Source organism: Tursiops truncatus, chromosome 2 (genome assembly GCF_011762595.2).
Source record: "Tursiops truncatus isolate mTurTru1 chromosome 2, mTurTru1.mat.Y, whole genome shotgun sequence".
Classification (NCBI taxonomy): Eukaryota; Metazoa; Chordata; class Mammalia; order Artiodactyla; family Delphinidae; genus Tursiops; species Tursiops truncatus.
The window spans coordinates 38,771,678-38,790,980 of NC_047035.1; the positions used below are offsets into that span (position 1 = coordinate 38,771,678).

The 19,303-nt window shown below is 36.2% G+C and overlaps 1 protein-coding gene across 1 annotated transcript in view; it reads left to right on the plus strand.

Annotated features, from left to right (window-relative positions):
• Positions 1 to 18,982, plus strand: part of KCNH5 (potassium voltage-gated channel subfamily H member 5) — a 320,302-nt gene extending 301,320 nt beyond the window's left edge. Inside the window, exon 11 of the mRNA XM_019924286.3 lies at positions 18,035 to 18,982. Coding sequence (XP_019779845.1) covers positions 18,035 to 18,982 — 948 coding nt within the window. The remainder of the gene's footprint in view (positions 1 to 18,034) is intronic.
• The last annotated feature ends 321 nt before the right edge of the window (positions 18,983 to 19,303 follow it).

Consider the following 19,303-nt stretch of genomic DNA (forward strand, 5'->3'; position numbering starts at 1 on the left):
TCAAACTTTACTCCCATGGGCCTCTGCTGGCTTTGCAGTGTGTATATGTGCATGCACGTTGGTGGGCAAGTGTACTGGCACATCTCGATCACTTAATCAAAAAACAGCTCTTTTTAAAACTGTAGTTTCCAGCTTCTGACAATTGCAGCACTAAAGAAACAGCCACGTAACTTCTCATACTCTGCTTTGACTAGAATAACTAATTACAGTTTAGTACTGTAGGGACAAAGTTATTAGCTAATACTCAGCTCTAGACACTGCAATTCAATTACTGGCCTACAATCTTTAGAAGCACAAACCTTGGTAATTAGGAGGAAACTTTCATCTTATCTCAGCACAGCATGTAAGCAGTTGCCTCAGGAAGAAGCAGAATCAAAACATAAATAAGAGCAGCACATGTATGTGTTCTAGATCTGTAATTGTTACTGAGGGTCACAGAAGCCTCAGCAGGGCAGGGTTCGATGCAAAGAATTTTGACACTTTGAAAATGAGTCAAGTGTGCTATTTTCTAGCAAGAAGTTATGTTAGGAATAATTTAAAGAGTGTAAAGTAGATTGTCTTATTTCATAAATTTGAGGATAGAGCTGAAAAGAACTAAGACTAGCACTGTAATAACTATTTAAATAAAGAAACTAAAGTCCAAAAAGATTATGGGACTTACATACAAGGTCACATAGCTAATTAGATCCCTGGCTAGGACTAGAACTCCAGTCTCCAAATGACCCATCATTGCTGTTTCCATTGCACCCTCTGAACATCAAGTCTCCTGCAAAGGACGTTTTCAAGTTCGAAAGAGGCACCAATTCTGTTCCTAGTAGCCTTTTACTAAGTTAAACATAAAATAGTGTATAATATGGTACACTACTTTTCAGTCTGCGAAAGGCAGGGATAGATGGCCTCCTTTGCATTACCTAAATGTATTGAACAAATTATTCAAATGGAATAGTGTAGAGATGTTCCAAAGAGGCAGGGTGAAATCACTTGCATATCTAATTTAGCTTTTATGGAAAGTTCAAAAATCCAAGTGGTGAATGAAAGAGGAGAGATTTCTACACAAGAACTTGGTTATTTTGCAATCAACAAGTACAGACCCATTCTCAATTCAGCTGAGTGAATACATGCTACATTTATGCCACTCATTAGATTCAACATAAGCAGTTGATGTCTGTTTGACATGGAATAGCTAAATCATCCTGATAAAATAGAGAATTGTTTACTTTAAATAGATATTTAAGTACACCTGATGTTTAGAAGGGCTGAGTGGCTTGGTCAAGTTTATACAGGTAGTCATTATCAGAGATAGTATCCAAACCCTTGCCTCCTGACTCTCAGAGACTTTTTTTTTTTTAATTTTGCCACAGAATTTTAGTCTAGAAATAAGATATCCGTGGGGGAAATGGAGAGTGGACTTAGAAACCAGAAAATGAGAGTACTGAATCCCACTGTGAATGACTGGCTGTCCATCCAAATTCCTGTTCACTTGACTCCTCTGAGTTTCAGCTATCAAATTCCACAAAATAAAGAAATACCCAAGAATTATTTTATTTTATGTAAATTTGATTCCAAGTGTAAAAGATTGAAACAGTATTATATTATCTAGACTAGATATACATTTCTAAATCTTTCTAGAGGTTAATACTCCAATAGAGATAATTATTTACCTACTCAATCTGTATTTCCCAACAGTGAAGAATTTGTGTGTGTGATATTAACTAAAAGCTGCATCATTCTTTTAGCATCAAATGCAAAAATTAACACGTTTCAGTAAATGTACTATAGTTGGTTTTCCAGACAAAAGCCGTGGAAATTTTCTTTCATTAAGAAAATATTTCTTAAGGTGTTGTAACTGCCTTACCTCAGTAATTGTTCTCCCTGAGGCACAGCAATTATCTTACAAGGCAAAAGCTAAAGCCACATATTAGGCGTGTTCCTGGGGACAAAGGAATAGTATCAAATGAGATCCAGTAGGGTAATATAGCTGAAAGTGCATTGTAAACTACAAAAAAAAATTATACATAGCATTAGGAATGTCAGCATGGAATAGTGGAAGGAGCACTGGAGTTGATGTCAGGAAATAGATTTCAGTCCCAGCTTGGCCATTTACTAGCTAAATGAGTTTAAGCAAGTCACATAACTTCTCTGACCTTCATCTGTTAAATAGGGATAATAATAATTGCCCTTCCTGATTTGTAGAGTTGCAGTGGGACAGGGGATGAGGTAACATTTGCTAAAGTGTGTTATAAAATGTATCATCTTTGACAAATGTTAAACAATGTTATTTTCTACTTGCATACTGAAGAGTCCCATTACATATTCACATGTCTACATCTCCTGCGTATTAAACTTTTAGCCTAGAGTCATGACTTTGGTGTATGCCATTATTAAAGTAATTTAACCTCCTTTATCATTTAATTTCCTTCTCCCCAGTCCTTTGAGCCTTTAAATCCTTTGCATCTCTCTTAAATTTAGATCAGGCATTCCTAAATCAGACTAGTCTAGTTGAGTTCAATAGAACCCGTTGGAAAGCACACTTTGTCTCTCATTAGCTGTGTAGACTTGGGGAAGATTTTTTTTTTTTTTTTTTTTTTTTTTTTTGCGGTACGCGGGCCTCTCACTGCTGTGGCCTCTCCCGTTGCGGAGCACAGGCTCCGGACGCTCGCAGGCTCAGCGGCCATGGCCCACGGGCCCAGCCGCTCCGCGGCATGTGGGATCCTCCTGGACCGGGGCACGAACCCGCGTCCCCTGCATCGGCAGGCGGACTCCCAACCACTGCGCCACCAGGGAAGCCCTGGGGAAGATTTTTAAATCTAAGCCTCAGTTTTTAAATCTATAAAATGGATTATTGTGAAATTTAAATGAGCAAATAATCCATGGGAAATACTTAGTAAAATTCCCTTAATCCAATATTGTTATTGCAGTAATTCCAAGATGAAAATATGTGGAAGCAATAGCTACTATGAATACAATAATTATGTTCCCCAAAGCAGTGTAGTCTAGTGGTTCATGTATGGGTCTCAGGCTATACTAGGGGCTTTATTCTTAGCTATTCATAGCAAAACATAATAGACATGGTTTTTCTTCATCAGTTTTGTTCCTTTGAACTTGAGTGTGCTAAAAATTCTATACTAAGAAGTTTGAAATAAAATAACTTTATTCTTCTGAATCTTCTCCTGAATTTTTAAATGCTAACAAATAGTCACAGTTGAAAATTATAGTTATTTAGGAGGAGTCTTTTTTTTTTTCTTAATAGTACATAATGTGTTGTGTTCAGATTCTGGGGCAATAAATTTTCTTTTATTCTTGTTTAGCAATGCCTTTACAATTATTTCCTTTTTTAATGTCAGGTTCCCCCAAATTAGTTAGTTTTGTTTTGGTTTTTACCAATATATCAAGTGTGTAAATGACAATTTTCAACTCAGTATACTTAAGACAATGTGGTGTTGAATTCAAATTTCAATCTCCAGTATGTCTGTCTCCAGTAAAACTATGTGAATGTTTGTGTAATTATTACCCCTGCATTGTTCATGACTTATGTAAGTATTTTTCTTCTGGGTTAATGATCAATATTTTCATTTGTCTTGGTGAATAGTTATGGAAATAGTCTTAATTTCATGTCTATTTATTGATAAATTTATATTTTTTTGTGTGAGAGGAAGTTTGCGAGTTGAAAGTAATTTTTGGAAAGTTTATGGTTCTATTTTTAGATATTATTTGAATTTTTGTTGGAAAAAACATAACATAAAACTTACCAAGTTAAACTGTACAGTACAGTGTGTTAAATATACTCTCATGTTTGTACCACTGGGGAAAAATGCAATGCTCCTGGGCATGAGCATAAATTGATATCAATAGTGAGACACTGCCACCATTAATTCTAAAATATGTGGAATTAACTTAGCAGGAGTAGAAATAAGTAAGGATATTGATATTTGAGACTTTAAAAGATGTAGACAAATATTTTCCAGTGACAAAACATTCGGTAAAGTGGCTATCTCTGATTGCCTTCCAATGCTGTATTTCTTTTGGAACAGTTTGGAAAGCAGAATATTAGTAGTGAGTTGGGGTTGTGACTGGTTACATTTAGCAAGGCATGAGAAGAAAGAGGTGATCACTGGCAAGAATTGGCTGGCTTGTAAGCAGATATGGAAAGGAATTTAGAACAGGGAAAATCAGAAATAAGATTGAAAAGTCATTGCACAAAATAGTCTATTAAGACAGTTTTGTGGCAAAGATCAGATATGACCTCCCATCAAGCCCGATGCCTTCAAAGTAGTTTCCATCATGGAGAAAGAGACAGAGGCAGAGAGCAACAGAGAGACATGGTGCCAACAAAGAAAAGGATTAAACCAGGCTTGAGAATTATATCTAGGAAAGAACTTTTTGTGAGGTTGCAGGAGCACGGAATTGACTATCAACAGATCAGAAACTTACTAAATATCTTAGATAATTATATTGCCAAAGAAACCATAAGCTTGGTCTTAAAAAGTCATTTTGCTATGCGAGCTCAAAACCAAACCTTAGGCCCCCAAATTTGCACAGGCAGGAAGAAGCTGAGGAGGACAAATTCTTGGACAGATTCTCCAATCCCCAAATTAGTTTTGAACTATAGAGGGAAAAGGACAAAAAAGAACATCCAAAGAGATAGAATCAGGAGCCACAGAGAACAATGGATGAGAGAGCTTATCCCAGATAGCAGACTGAGAGACCAACAAAGGAATTTGCCCTACTGCCAGGGCAGAGGGGCCTCACAATGCCTGCCTGGCAGAGTTCCTCATTGCTGTGGACCAGCAACTGCTGAGCCTCTCAGCCATTATTCCCCACCCCTTTTTATGGGAGTGTTTAGTCAGTTATCCTGGTCCTGCTCCACTTTTATACATTGTGCACATGTTTATATATGCATGTGTGTATATATGCATGCATATTTGTGTGTGTGTGTGTGTGTGTCTAGGGGGGCAGATAACTTGTCTGTAGTTTGTAGGGCACCATATCACGTTTCACCATCTCAGAAAACGGTACTGCTATTTATACTTTTGCTTAGCCTAAAGAGAGACTTAAAAAAAAAAAAAATCTCTTCTCTGATTGTTTATCCGGCTCATTAGTCTTACTGGCAAAATAAATCCAGAATTTGACCACTGGTCACTACCTCCATTCCTACCTCTCTGGTCTAAGTCACCATGATGTCCCCCCAGAATTAACTCAAAAAGCCTCCTGATTGGTACCCTCCTCCTATCATTCCGACCGTACAATTTATTTTCCCCACAGCAGCCTGAGCTATCCTTTTAGAGTGGAAGTGAGACAGTGTGAATCCTCTGCTCCAAAGCCTCCGTGGCTTCTCCTCACATTTAACAACCAAAGTCCCTGGCCTCCTCACCAGTCATTCTCCCCATGTACGAAGTGCCACCCACTCTGCCCTCCTTACCGTTCCTCAGACACGCAGAGCATCCTCTCAGCTCGGGGTCCCCCTCTCCCTTGGCCATCTGCATGGCCCACTTCTTCATTCCATGACTATCTTTGCTCCAGTAACACTTCCTCATAGAGACCCAACCACTTTGCCACTCTTTATTTTTCTTTGTACCCCACATCATCACCTGACATTTTATGGAGTATTTAAGGGGTTTGGTTTTGTTTACTGATGTATACCTAACTCCAAAAGAGGGCCTGAAACATGGTAGGTGTTTAACAAATACTCACAATGTGAATGAATATCTTGTTTGCTGCTGTATCTCAGCATTAATGTGTCACAAAATAAATGCCATTAGAGTGTAGAATAGGATGGACCCAATTCTATCTGGGGCGGTAAGTGAAAGCCTCCCAGCAGGGCTAGCTTCATGGATGCCCAACCCATGCAGTCGTGCAGGCCTTGCATTTAGAAGAGCCCTGCTCTTGGTTGAATACTCTGCTGCTGCTATCTTGAAATTCTTAATAATTTTGAACAAGGAGACCTGCTTTTTTTGTAGTGATATACTTCACACACCATACAATTCACCATTTTAGGAGACCTGCTTTTTTTGTAGTGATATACTTCACACACCATACAATTCACCATTTTAAAGTGTACAATTCAGTGTTTTTTAGTATATTCACAAAGTTGTGCGACCATCATCACTATCTAATTCCAGAACATTTTCATTATCCCAAAAAGAAACCCCACAGCTGCTGGTAGTCATTCCCCATTTCCCATATACCCATGCCCCTGGAAAACATTAATATATTTTCTGACTAAATTTGCCTATTCTATACACTTCATATAAGTGAAATCATACAATATATAACGTTTTGTGTTAGGCTTCTTTCGCTTAGGGTCATATTTTCAAGGTGTAGCATGTATCAGTACTTCGTTTCCTTTTATGGCAGGGTAATATTCCATTGTAAAGTTATACCACATTTTGTTTGCTGATTCATCCATTAATAGATATTTGGGTTGTTTCTACTTCTGATCTATCATGAATAATACTACTATGAACATTCATGTATAAGTTTTTGCATGACTGTATGTTTTTAATTTTTTTGGATGTACACCTAGGAGTGGAATTGTTGGGTCGTATGACTACTCTATGTTTAACTTTTTGGGAAACTGCCAAGGTGTTTTCCACAGAGGCTGTAGCACTTAATATTCCCACCAGCAATGAATGAGGGTTCCAATTTCTCTACATCCTCCCAACACTTGGTATTTTCTGTTATTAATAATACTTGTTATCTTTTAATTATAGCCATCCTAGAGGATGTGAAATGTATATCATTGTGGTTTTGACTTGCATTTCCCTAATGACTAATTATGCTGAACATCTTTTCATGTGCCTATTGGTCATTTGTATACCATCTTTGGGGAAATGTCTATTCAAATTCTTTGACCATTTATATATATATATTTTTTATAGAAGTATAGTGGACTCACGATGTTGTGTTAATTTCCGGTGTACAGCAAAATGATTCAGTTATACATACATACATATACATATATATATATATATATATATATATATATACACATACACACACACACACACATATATATATATATATTCTTTTTCAGATTGTTTTCCCTTATAGGTTATTACAAAATATTGAGTATAGTTCCCTGTGCTATACAGTAGGTCCTTGTTGGTTATCTATTTTATATATAGTAGTGTGTATGTGTTAATCTCACACCTAATTTATCCCTCCCCCTCTACCGTTTCCCCTTTGGTAACCATAAGTTTGTTTTCTATATCTATGAGTCTATTTCTGTTTTGTATATAAATTTATTCGTATCATTTTCTTTTTTAGATTCCACATATAAGCAATATCATATGATATTTGTCTTTCTCTCTCTGACTTACTTCACTTAGTATGATAATCTCTAGGTCTATTTGTGTTGCTGCAAATGGTATTATTTCATTTTTTTTATGACTAATTCTTTTTTATGACTAACATTGTATATATGTTCCACATCTTCTTTATCCATTCATCTGTCGATGGACATTAAGGTTGCTTCCATGTTCTGGCTATTGTAACTATTTTTAAATTTAAATTTTTTTGTGTTTTAATTGTTGAATCGTAATAGGTCTTTATATATTCTGTATGCTAGATCAGGTATATGATTTGCAAATATTTTCTCCCATTTCGTGAGTTTTTTTACTTTTGTGATAGTGTCCTTTGAAGCAAAAAAGTTTTGAATTTTTGTGAAGCCCAATTTATTTATTTAATATATTTGGTAGCTTGAGATTTAGGTGTCTAAGAAAGCTTTGCCTAATTCAAGGTCACTAACATTTGTGCTGTGGATTTCTTCTAGGAATTTTATAGTTTTAGCTCTTACATTTAGGTCTTTGATACATTTGGAGTTAAATTTTGTATATGGTATGAGGCTGTCATCCATATTCATATTTTATTGGTAAATATGCAGTTGCTCCAGCACCATTTGTTGAAAAGATTGATCTTTCTTCATTGACCCCCCTTGGCATCCTTGTCAAAAAGCAATTGACCATAAATGCATAGGTATATTTATTTATGTGTTTATTTATTTATCTTAGTTCTATTCCATTGATATATATGCTAGCACCACACTGTCTTGATTACTATAGCTTTGTAACAAGGTTCTTTTCCTCATGTTCTGGATTTTTTTTTTTTTTTTTAGATTCTTTTCCCATATAGGCCATTACAGAGTATTGAGTAGAGTTCCCTGTGCTGTACAGCAGGTTCTTATTAGTTATCTATTTTATATATAGTAAATAGTATGTATATGTCAGTCCCAATCTCCCAGTTTATCCCTGCCCCCTTATCCCCTCGTAACCATAAGCTTGTTTTCTACATCCATGACTCTACTTCTATTTTGTAAATAAGTTAATTTGCACCCTTGTTTTTATATAATACATATAAGCAATATCATATGATATTTGTCTTTCTGTGTCTGGCTTACTTCACTCACTATGACTATCTCTAGGTCCATCCATGTGGCTGCAAATGGTATTATTTTGTTCTTTTTTATGGCTGAGTAATATTCCATTGTATATATGTGCCATATCTTCTTTATCCATTCTTCTGTTGATGGACATTTAGGATGCTTCCATGTCCTGGCTATTATAAATAGTGCTGCAATGAACATTGGGGTGCATGTATCTTTTTGAATTATGGTTTCCTCCAGGTATATGCCCAGGAGTTGGATTGCTGGGTCACATGGTAGTTCTATTTTTAGTTTTTTAAGGAAACTCCATCCTGTTCTCCATAGTGGCTGTATCAATTTACATTCCCACCAACAGTGTAGGAGGGTTCCCTTTTCTCCACACCCTCTTCAGCATTTATAGTTTGTAGATTTTTTGTTGATGGCCATTCTGACTGGTGTGAGGTAATACCTCACTGTAGTTTTGATTTGCATTTCTCTAATTCGTTGTAATAAGTTTTTAAACTGGGAAGTATGAATCCTCCAATTACATTCGTATATTTTGATTTTTTTACGCTATTCTGAGTCCCTCGCATTTGCACCTGAATTTTAGGATCAGCTTGTCAATTTCTGAAAAATAAGCAGTAATAATTTTGATAGGAATTGAACTAAATCTGCAGATCAATTTGGGGAATACTGTCATGTTAACAATATTAAGTCTTTCAACCCATAAACATGAGATGTCTTTCTATTTATTTAGGTCTTCTTTAATTTATTTCAACAATGTTTTATAGTTTTTGTGTATAAGTCCTACACTTATTTTGTTAAAATTTTTCCTAAGTATTCTATTCTCTTTGATGCTATTTTCAAGGATGTTATTTTATTAGCTTTATTTTCAGATGGTTCATTACTAGTGTACAGAAATACATCTAACTTTTATATTGATTTTGTATCCTGTATTCTTGCTGAACTCCTTTATTAGCTCTAATAGTTTTGTGCGTGTGTGTGTGCATGCGCGTGTGGATTTTCTGTGTACCTAATCATGTCATCTCCAAATCAAGATAGTTTTAATTCTTTTTCATTCTGGATATCTTTTATTTCATTTTCTTGACAATTTCTCTGGCTAGAACCTTTAGCACAATGATGAATAGGGGTGGCAAGATGGTACATGCTTTTCTCTTTCCTGAACTCAGGGGAGAGCTTTCAGTATTTTACCATTAAGCATGATGTTAGAGGGCCTGAATTTTTAGGTTGTATTTGGCCCTACATATTATGTAGCTGGTCCTGCCTCATAAAGAAGAGCACAGTTGGGTTGAGGATTAAAGGATAAGTAGGAGCTCCCCAGCAGGTTAGGAGGAGAGAGAACAATATGTGCAGTATTAGATGCTGGATCTCCAAGTGATTCAGTGGCTGGTGTGTTAAGGTCAAGTGAGACTGGAGAAAATAGAGATTGGAGGGGCAGGTAGACTGAACCACGGTAGACTTGCTGACTTGATTAAAGAGCTTTAGTTTTACTTTGTGATTTTTTGCGTGGGACACTATCATATCTGATACACAACAGCAAAGAATGGAATAAAGGGAAATGAAGCTAGAAATTGAGGCAAGGAGGACAAATCATGGATTACTGCAGTACTTGAGACAGTGAATCTAAACCTTGCCAGCTTTACCTTGGAACAGCTATATTCTTGGTTTTGAAGACTTTAGCTTCCTTATTTTATTATTTTTTTAATAAAAAAAACTTTAGTTATAAAAACATGTAATTGCATCAGTAATTCTAGAATGTCCTGCATTTGCATCTTACTCACCACCCTTATTCACATTAGGCATTTCCCAACACATTAACAAAATCAAAACATATTCTTTTTCTCACGTCCTTTTTCCTTTCTACTCACCTCCCTTCCTTCCTTTTTCTTTACATTAATCAGTTAATTAATTAATTCCTCAAAGTTTATTTAGGACCAAAGAGGCTAAACTAGATCTGTAACACATTCCTTGCCCCTGAAGAGCCTATAGGTCTATGAGTGGCTGAAATGAAGCGAGGCAACCATATTTCTAACAGAGTGTGATGCATCTTGTTATCCTTCAGTCACACATGTTCACCCACCACAGCTGTCACTGTGGCCTTTGTTAAGAAAAGTTTATAGCCTCTGATAAATACATGATAGTGTTTAATAAGTACCGCTTTGTTGTATTAGTTCAGGTTGGAATGACTGAAAGGACTAGAGTTAGAATTAGTGACTAAGTTTACAGAAGCAGTAAAAAGAACCAAAGAACCAAACCAACTAGATCCTTAAATAGCAGATGAACTGGAGCTGCTGCTTGACTGCATATAGCTATAGATTCCTAGTCAATTCACAGATCTGGAAAGTGATGGGTCGTTTCAGAGAGCACACCTCTAGCCTCCAAATTACATAACACTAAATCCATGTCATTAAATAAATGATTCTAACCCCTTTTTTTCCCTTGCCTTTATAGGATTTCAAAGTTCAGTACACATTCAAATTATTTAATTTTGATATCCCTTTTATGATCAAATGTCCTACTTTTGAAATGGAAAGCTCAGTTGGCCATGTTCCCTGTTAGGTTTAAGAAGATTTTATCATTTAAATAAATTAAACCTTCTAGCATGGGCTCCCCAGAACCTAATGAAGCAAGGAGAAGAAAAGCTTAAATGAAATAAACCTCTTTGCTGAGAGAAAGAGTACAGACTGTTGTGCATTCTACCAATAAATGTGTGGCTAGAATCATAGCCTGATTCGTGATTTTTCTTTTTTAATTTTGTCCTTAATTTTTTGGTGTTCATTAGCAATTTGATTTGCCATTGGGCAAAAGACACAGAATACATCAAGTGCAGAAGGTTCTAGGTTATTAACACTGAGAAAAAAAACAAATGTTGCATTTTTTAAAAGCTAATTTGATTATCAAACACCATGTTGATAATCATGGATATACATTTTTTTTACATGATTTAATTCATGTAAGTTGATCTCCTATGAACTTCACTCAGATCCTTTAACATTTTCTAAAATAATGTTTTGGGGGATTTTGTTTTTTAATCTTTGCCTTCTAGGGAATAATCATCATCATTTCCATGTTATCATTAAGCAGAATTCATCTATATAGCTTATGTATTGAATTATTGAATTAACGGAAAATTTTTACTCTGTGTGTGTGACACATTACCAATGTAAGAATCAACTGGATTATGAAAACTCATTGTTTGAAGATTCTTTCAATTGCCAAAAAGTAGCATGCAGGTTTTTAAACTAAACTATACACTGTTTTGGAAGGTTTAACTAAATAAAATTTATCAATCTTTCTATTCCTTATTAATTTGAACCATTTTATTTTACATGATTAAAAAGTAAAAGGTAAAAAGCACTTCTTTAAAAGGAAAGATTCAGCATGAGCTCAGATAATTTGAGAATGTTCATACTTGTAATAGTAATGTAGAATAATTTCCATCCTATTTTTTTATGATGAAATGTAGTCTCCTTAGTAATAAAAATAGATTGTTATTCAAACTTGGAGTTTAGGGTCATAAAGTGATCTTCAAAACTATAAGAACTTATAGGGATGGCTTATTACCTTTAAAAGTTTTGAAATATGGGCTTCCCTGGTGGCGCAGTGGTTGAGAGTCCGCCTGCCGATGCAGGGGACACGGGTTCGTGCCCTGGTCCGGGAAGATCCCACATGCCGCGAAGCGGCTGGGCCCGTGAGCCATGGCCGCTGAGCCTGCGCGTCCGGAGCCTGTGCTCCGCAATGGGAGAGGCCACAACAGTGAGAGGCCTGCATACCGCAAAAAAAAAAAAAAAAAAATGCAAAAAAAGTTTTGAAATACAGTGAGTTTTTTCTTATTTGTTATATAATAAATTTTTTATAACTTAAGATACAACAAAAAGCTATCATGCTTTACATGTAAGACATAGATCAACTGCTTGTGACACCTCAGTAGATTATTAGTCTTTAAACCCTGTAAATATAATAAAATCAACCCTGTTTTTTTGTTTTTAATTTCAGGGCCTATATTCTCTTACCTTGCATTAGGAAAGTTTTGCTTTGTCATCAACTAGAAAATAAGTTCTTAATGGATGTCATTCTATTCTTAGAATTGAAGGATTCTGATTCAAGTTCTTTAAAGATTGATTTGTGGGTCAAAGATTTGAACTTGATTCTACTCAGCAAGAATTTGTCAACTCTCTACTTGTTTAACAAGCACAGAGCTTCAATTGTTTGTTCAGTTCACCACTTTGAGGGGTGGTTCATCATGGCAAATGCTCTATGAAGTGTTACCTGTTGGATGTTAAACTACTATATCACTCCTTACTTCACCCACTCACCTATCCAGGTTTTCACAGGGTCCAGAAGGTGGTGTCAAAGTTATTTTGAGGAGCTGCAGTAGAGTATAATGGTTAAGACTATTTGTAATCTGACTCCTTGGATTTGTATCCTGGCCACTTACTAGCTGTGTGACCTAATGCAAACCATTTAAACTCTTTGTGCCTCAGTTTGCTCTTCCGTAACATGAGAATAATAGGACCTATCTCATAGAGTAGTTATGACAGTTAAATGAGATAATATGTTTGTGACCTCTTTGTTATATGAAAATTTTTGTATTTTTCAATAAGCCATAATTTCTGTTCTGCAGTCAAAAGAAATAAAATAAATTTAGTCTCATTCAGTAAACTCCATTCAGACCAGTAGTTTTTTTGAGTGACCTCTGGCTTAAAAGCCTGGTTATTGTAAATAGTTTATCAAATCCAGGTGTGAACTCTTAGGATTCTGTCTTCCATATACAAAACCTCATTCTTTCTCATTTCATTTTACATTTTCTTGGTGGCAAAATATGCCAACCCAGTTCTATTTCATTTGTCCCTTGATGCAGACTGGCAGCCTGGCCCTGTGACAGAATTTTTTTTTTTTCTTTGTTCTCAGTAGTTTGGCATTAGGAGTCTTTGTTCTCCACTTAATAGTAGCAGTGCAAATGCCTTTGTTGGTTCTTGGTGGGGTGGGGCCGGCTGGTGGTAAGGGAAACTGGATAAAGAAGGCTTTTTCTTCTGATATTTTACATGGGTACATTATACCCTTAAATCACAAAGCATCCCAAACTTGGTAAGCATACTGTAATTATAAGCAATTATTAGCCATTGTATTGAAAATTTAAAACATAAAGCTGTGGCCTAAGATGTCCACAGATTCTCAGCCTCCAGGAACCCCAAATCTTTCATAAACTGTGAACTTCACATGGCAGTATCAGTATGTCCCATTCAGATAAATAATGCATGATTTCTTAGTGTGTGTCCTAAATATTGCATGGATGTCCTGCATTTTATCTGACACCCCTATGTGCCCTCCTCCACTGTTCATTTGAAATAGATGCTTTTTTCCCCAAACACGAAAGGTAATCTCAGTTACCACACTGCACTAAGGCTATGTCTTTCCAAGGTTAAGTAACTACCTTTAAAAAGGCAAGCAAGGTCAGAGCGGAGTGGGAAGGAGGATGTCATGTCAGTTGATGGAATCCCTTTTCAGTGAACGGGGGTGATATAGGAATAGAGTATCTGTGTTTCCATGTTTTGATTTGTCCTGTCCAAAGAGTGTTAATATCTTGAAGGTTTAGCACAGGCCCTGTTTACTCAGGAAGCATAAGAAACATGTCAACCCTTTAAAAGACTTCTAATTAAACTCCTAGAACTTTGATGTCAGACTTAGAGATTAGTATTACATTTTTAAAAAATACCCAACTTCATGTGCCAGTAGAGAAGGAAAAATATGCTGGTGTTAATGGACAGTTATTGAATTTAGAGAATATTTATTTTAAAATACAAATTATTGCCACTTGATAAGCTATATTTCGTGTATCAATCTTAATTTAGAAAATGTGCTTTTAGATGGAGGATTGCTTCTCCTTGACTTTCGTGTTTACAGTGATCATCACTAGTATTGGTTTCTAGTACAAGGTCAATGACTATATGTTATTCCTGGAAGCTGCTGAATCTCCAAGAGGTGATGAAAATGTTTTCAAACAGGAAGTATTTTACGAGAGTTCAGGGGAGACAACCAGCATATTTTGAATGTCTGTTATGTGCTGGAGACTGTGTGCTTCACATGTATTTCTAATCTAACCAACAGCTTAATGAGAGAGGGTGATGGAGGTAAGTAATTTTGCTAGCGTCATAAAATTGTCTGATTCTGAAAGCACATTAATATAACTCCCTTGTGAATATTCCTTATAACCCTCATCTGCAGTTATTTTGTTCTTTAGATGACTGATCAAAAATCTCACGCTTACCAGATTCACTTCCAACTCTGATAATATAAGTGGTAATAATTTCTTACATAGCCTTTTAAATTTCTCTTGATGGAGTTGTAACTTTTCCCAGTATTATTTTCAAAATATATTTTTAATAAAATTTATGCGTACTTATTTGTGAATAGTCATCTAATGCTACATGTACTATATATTTAATTTTATATTTAAATTTTAAAGAATATTGGAATTTGAAGAGTCCAACCTCCTCAGTGAAAGTATTACACAGACAACATTCATATTTCTGTTTGGCTCTTTCAGTGGTGTGAGTCTCATGAGTTTTCAAGGCAATTTATTCAATTAATAGGTAGTAGTTGGAAATGAAATTTGTATACTGACTTGGTATTTACCTTCCAGAAACTTCTAAGTATAAATCCTTGTTCTGCCCTCTGGAGCCACATAAATAAATTTAATTCCTCCTCCCACCCAACCCAGGTGCTATGTTGGTAAGCTGTTTAACTTTTCAGTAGTTTTATAGCCTAGAACTCTTACCGTTTGGCTTCTAAACAGCGGATGGCATTAAAAATGGCTTTGGATCATATCTATATGATTCAAAAGAAAACCTTACAAAAAATAGTGATGTACTGCAAGGAAAATTAACAGATAAATGTTTTCTTACACATAAAAGTATACACACATGTATATATATACTAACATAAATGTTTACATTTATATATTTTCTATGAAATGGGAACATGAACATGAAAGCAAATAGCTCTGTTCAGTTGTCTCTTTACTATACTCCCTCTCTGATATGCAAGGAACTGGAACTAAGTAAGCTAAGCAAGCTTCATCAGTGTTTCTACGTTGCATTTTAAGTGTATTGCATCTGTTAACTGGCATTGAAATATTTTTCCCTTTAGAAATGATCTTACCCTATCTTCAAGGGTTTTCTTTATAAAACAAAGTACAACTGGTATCTTGTCACACAAGTATAAAGTCATATGTTTTTATTTTTTATTTATTTTCAATAAGATAATTTTATTATTTTTATTATTATTATTTTTTAACATCTTTATTGGAGTATAATTGCTTTACAATGGTGTGTTAGTTTCTCCTGTATAACAAAGTGAATCAGCTATACATATACATATATCTCCTCCCTCTTGCGTCTCCCTCCCACCCTCCCTATCCCACACCTCTAGGTGGTCACAAAGCACCAAGCTGATCTCCCTGTGCTACGCGGCTGCTTCCCACTAGCTATCTATTTTACATTTGGTAGTGTATCTATGTACATGCCACTCTCTCACTTCATCCCAGCTTACCCTTCCCCCTCCCTGTGTCCTCAAGTCCATTCTCTATATCTGCATCTTTATTCCTGTCCTGCCCGAAGGTTCTTCAGAACCTTTTTTGTTTTTTTTTTAGTTTCCATATATATGTGTTAGCATACGGTATTTGTTTTTCTCTTTCTGACTTACTTCACTCTGTATGACAGACTCTAGGTCCATCCACCTCATTACAAATAACTCAGTTTTGTTTCTTTTTATGGCTGAGTAATATTCCATTCTATATATGTACCACATCTTCTTTATCCATTCATCTTTCAATGTACACTTAGGTAGCTTCCATGTCCTGGCTGTTCTAAATAGTGCTGCAATGAACACTATGGTACATGACTCTTTTTGAATTATGGTTTTCTCAGGGTATATGTCCAGTAGTGGATTGCTGGGTCATATGGTAGTTCTATTTTTAGTTTTTTAAGGAACCTCCATACTGTTCTCCATAGTGGCTGTATCAATTTACATTCCCACCAACAGTGCAAGAGGGTTCCCTTTTCTCCACAGCCTCTCCAGCATTTATTGTTTGTAGATTTTTTGATGATGGCCATTCTGACTGGTGTGAGGTGATACCTCATTGTAGTTTTGACGTGCATTTCTCTAATGATTAGTGATGTTGAGCATTCTTTCATGTATTTGTTGGCAATCTATCTCTCTTCTTTGGAGAAATGTCTATTTAGGTCTTCTGCCCATTTTTGGATTGGGTTGTTTGTTTTTTTTGATATTGAGCTGCATGAGCTGCTTGTATATCATGGAGATTAATCCTTTGTCCGTTGCTTCATTTGCAAATATTTTCTCTGATTCTGAGGGTTGTCTTTTCGTCTTATTGATGCTTTCCTTTGCTGTGCAAAAGGTTTTAAGTTTCATTAGGTCCCACTTGTTTATTTTTGTTTTTATTTCCATTTCTCTAGGAGGGGTATCAAAAAGGATCTTGCTGTGATTTATGTTGTAGAATGTTCTTCCTCTGTTTTCCTCGATGAGTTTTATAGTATCTGGCCTTACATTTAGATCTTTAATCCATTTTGAGTTTATTTTTGTGTATGGTGTTAGGGAGTGTTCTAATTTCATTCTTTTACATGTAGCTGTCCAGTTTTCCCAGTACCACTTACTGAAGAGACTGTCTTTTCTCCACTGTACATTCTTGCCTCTTTTATTAAAGATAAGGTGACCATATGTGCGTGGATTTATCTCTGGGGTTTCTATCCTGTTCCATTGATCTATATTTCTGTTTTTGTGCCAGTACCATACTGTCTTGATTACTGTAGCTTTGTAGTATAGTATGAAGTCAGGAAGCCTGATTCCTCCAACTCTGTTTTTTGTTCTCAAGACTGCTTTGGCTATTCAGGGTCTTTTGTGTTTCCATACAAATTGTGAATTTTTTTGTTCTAGTTATGTGAAAAATGCCATTGGTAGTTTGATAGGGATTGCATTGAATCTGTAGATTGCTTTGGGTAGTAGTGTCATTTTCACAATGTTGATTCTTCCAATCCAAGAACATGGTATATCTCTCCATCTGTTTGTATCATCTTTGATTTCTTTCATCAGTGTCTTATAGTTTTCTGAGTACAGGTCTTTTGCTTCCTTAGGTAGGTTTATTCCTAGGTATTTTATTCTTTTTGTTGCAATGGTAAATGAGAATGATTCCTTAATTTCTCTTTCAGATTTCTCATCATTAATGTATAGAAATGCAAGAGATTTCTGTACATTAATTTTGTATCTTGCTACTTTACCAAATTCATTGATTAGCTCTAGTATTTTTCTAGTAGCATCTTTAGGATTCTCTATGTATAGTATCATGTCATCTGCAAACAGTGACAGCTTTACTTCTTCTTTTCCTATTTGGATTCCTTTTATTTTTTTTTCTTCTCTGATTGCTGTGCCTAAAACTTCCAAAACTATGTTGAATAAGAGTGGTGAGAGTGGGCAACCTTGTCTTGTCCCTAATCTTACTGGAAGTGGTTTCAGTTTTTCACTATTGAGAATGCTGTTGACTGTGGGTTTGTCATATATGGCCTTTATTATGTTGAGGTAAGTTCCCTCTATGCCTACTGTTTTTATAATCATGTTTTTTATCTCTCTCCCCCTCCACAGATCATTTTCCGCAAAATCAGTGATGTGAAGAAAGAAGAGGAGGAGCGCCTCAGGCAAAAGAATGAGGTCACCCTCAGCATACCTGTGGACCACCCGGTAAGAAAGCTCTTCCAGAAGTTCAAGCAGCAGAAGGAGCTGCGGAATCAGGGGTCAACGCAGAGTGACCCTGAGCGGAACCAGCTGCAGGTAGAAAGCCGCTCCTTACAGAACGGAGCCTCCATCACTGGCACCAGTGTGGTCACCGTGTCACAGATTACGCCCATTCAGACATCTCTGGCCTATGTGAAAACCAGCGAGTCCCTCAAACAAAACAACCGTGATGCCATGGAACTCAAGCCCAGTGGTGGTGCTGACCCCAAATGTCTCAAAGTCAACAGCCCCATAAGAATGAAGAATGGAAATGGGAAAGGGTGGCTGCGACTCAAGAATAATATGGGAGCCCATGAGGAGAAGAAGGAAGACTGGAATAATGTCACTAAAGCTGAGTCGATGGGGCTACTCTCCGAGGACCCCAAGGGCAGTGATTCAGAGAACAGCGTCACCAAAAATCCACTAAGAAAAACAGATTCTTGTGACAGTGGGATTACAAAAAGTGACCTTCTTTTGGATAAGGCTGGGGAGGCGCGAAGTCCACTAGAGCATAGCCCCATCCAGGCTGATGCCAAGCACCCCTTTTATCCCATCCCTGAGCAGGCCTTACAGACCACACTGCAGGAAGTCAAGCACGAACTGAAAGAGGACATTCAGCTGCTAAGCTGCAGAATGACTGCCCTGGAGAAGCAGGTGGCAGAAATTTTAAAAATACTTTCAGAAAAAAGTGTGCCCCCGACCTCTTCTCCCAAATCCCAAATGCCGCTCCAAGTACCTCCCCAAATACCATGTCAGGATATTTTTAGTGTTTCAAGGCCTGAGTCACCTGAATCTGACAAAGATGAAATCCACTTTTAATATATATATATATATATATATATATATATATATATATATACACACACACACACACACACACACACACACATATATATTTGTTAATATATTAAAAACAGTATATACATCTATATACATATGTGTGTATATACAGTATATATATATATATATATTTTCACTTGCTTTCAATATCATGAACACAATATGGATTTTGATATGTAAATATTGCATGTCCAGCTGGATTCTGGCCTGCCAAAGAAGATAATTATTAAAAACATAGATATCGCTTGTATATTATGCAGTTGACTGCATGTACACTTTACATTTATTTATAATCTCTAT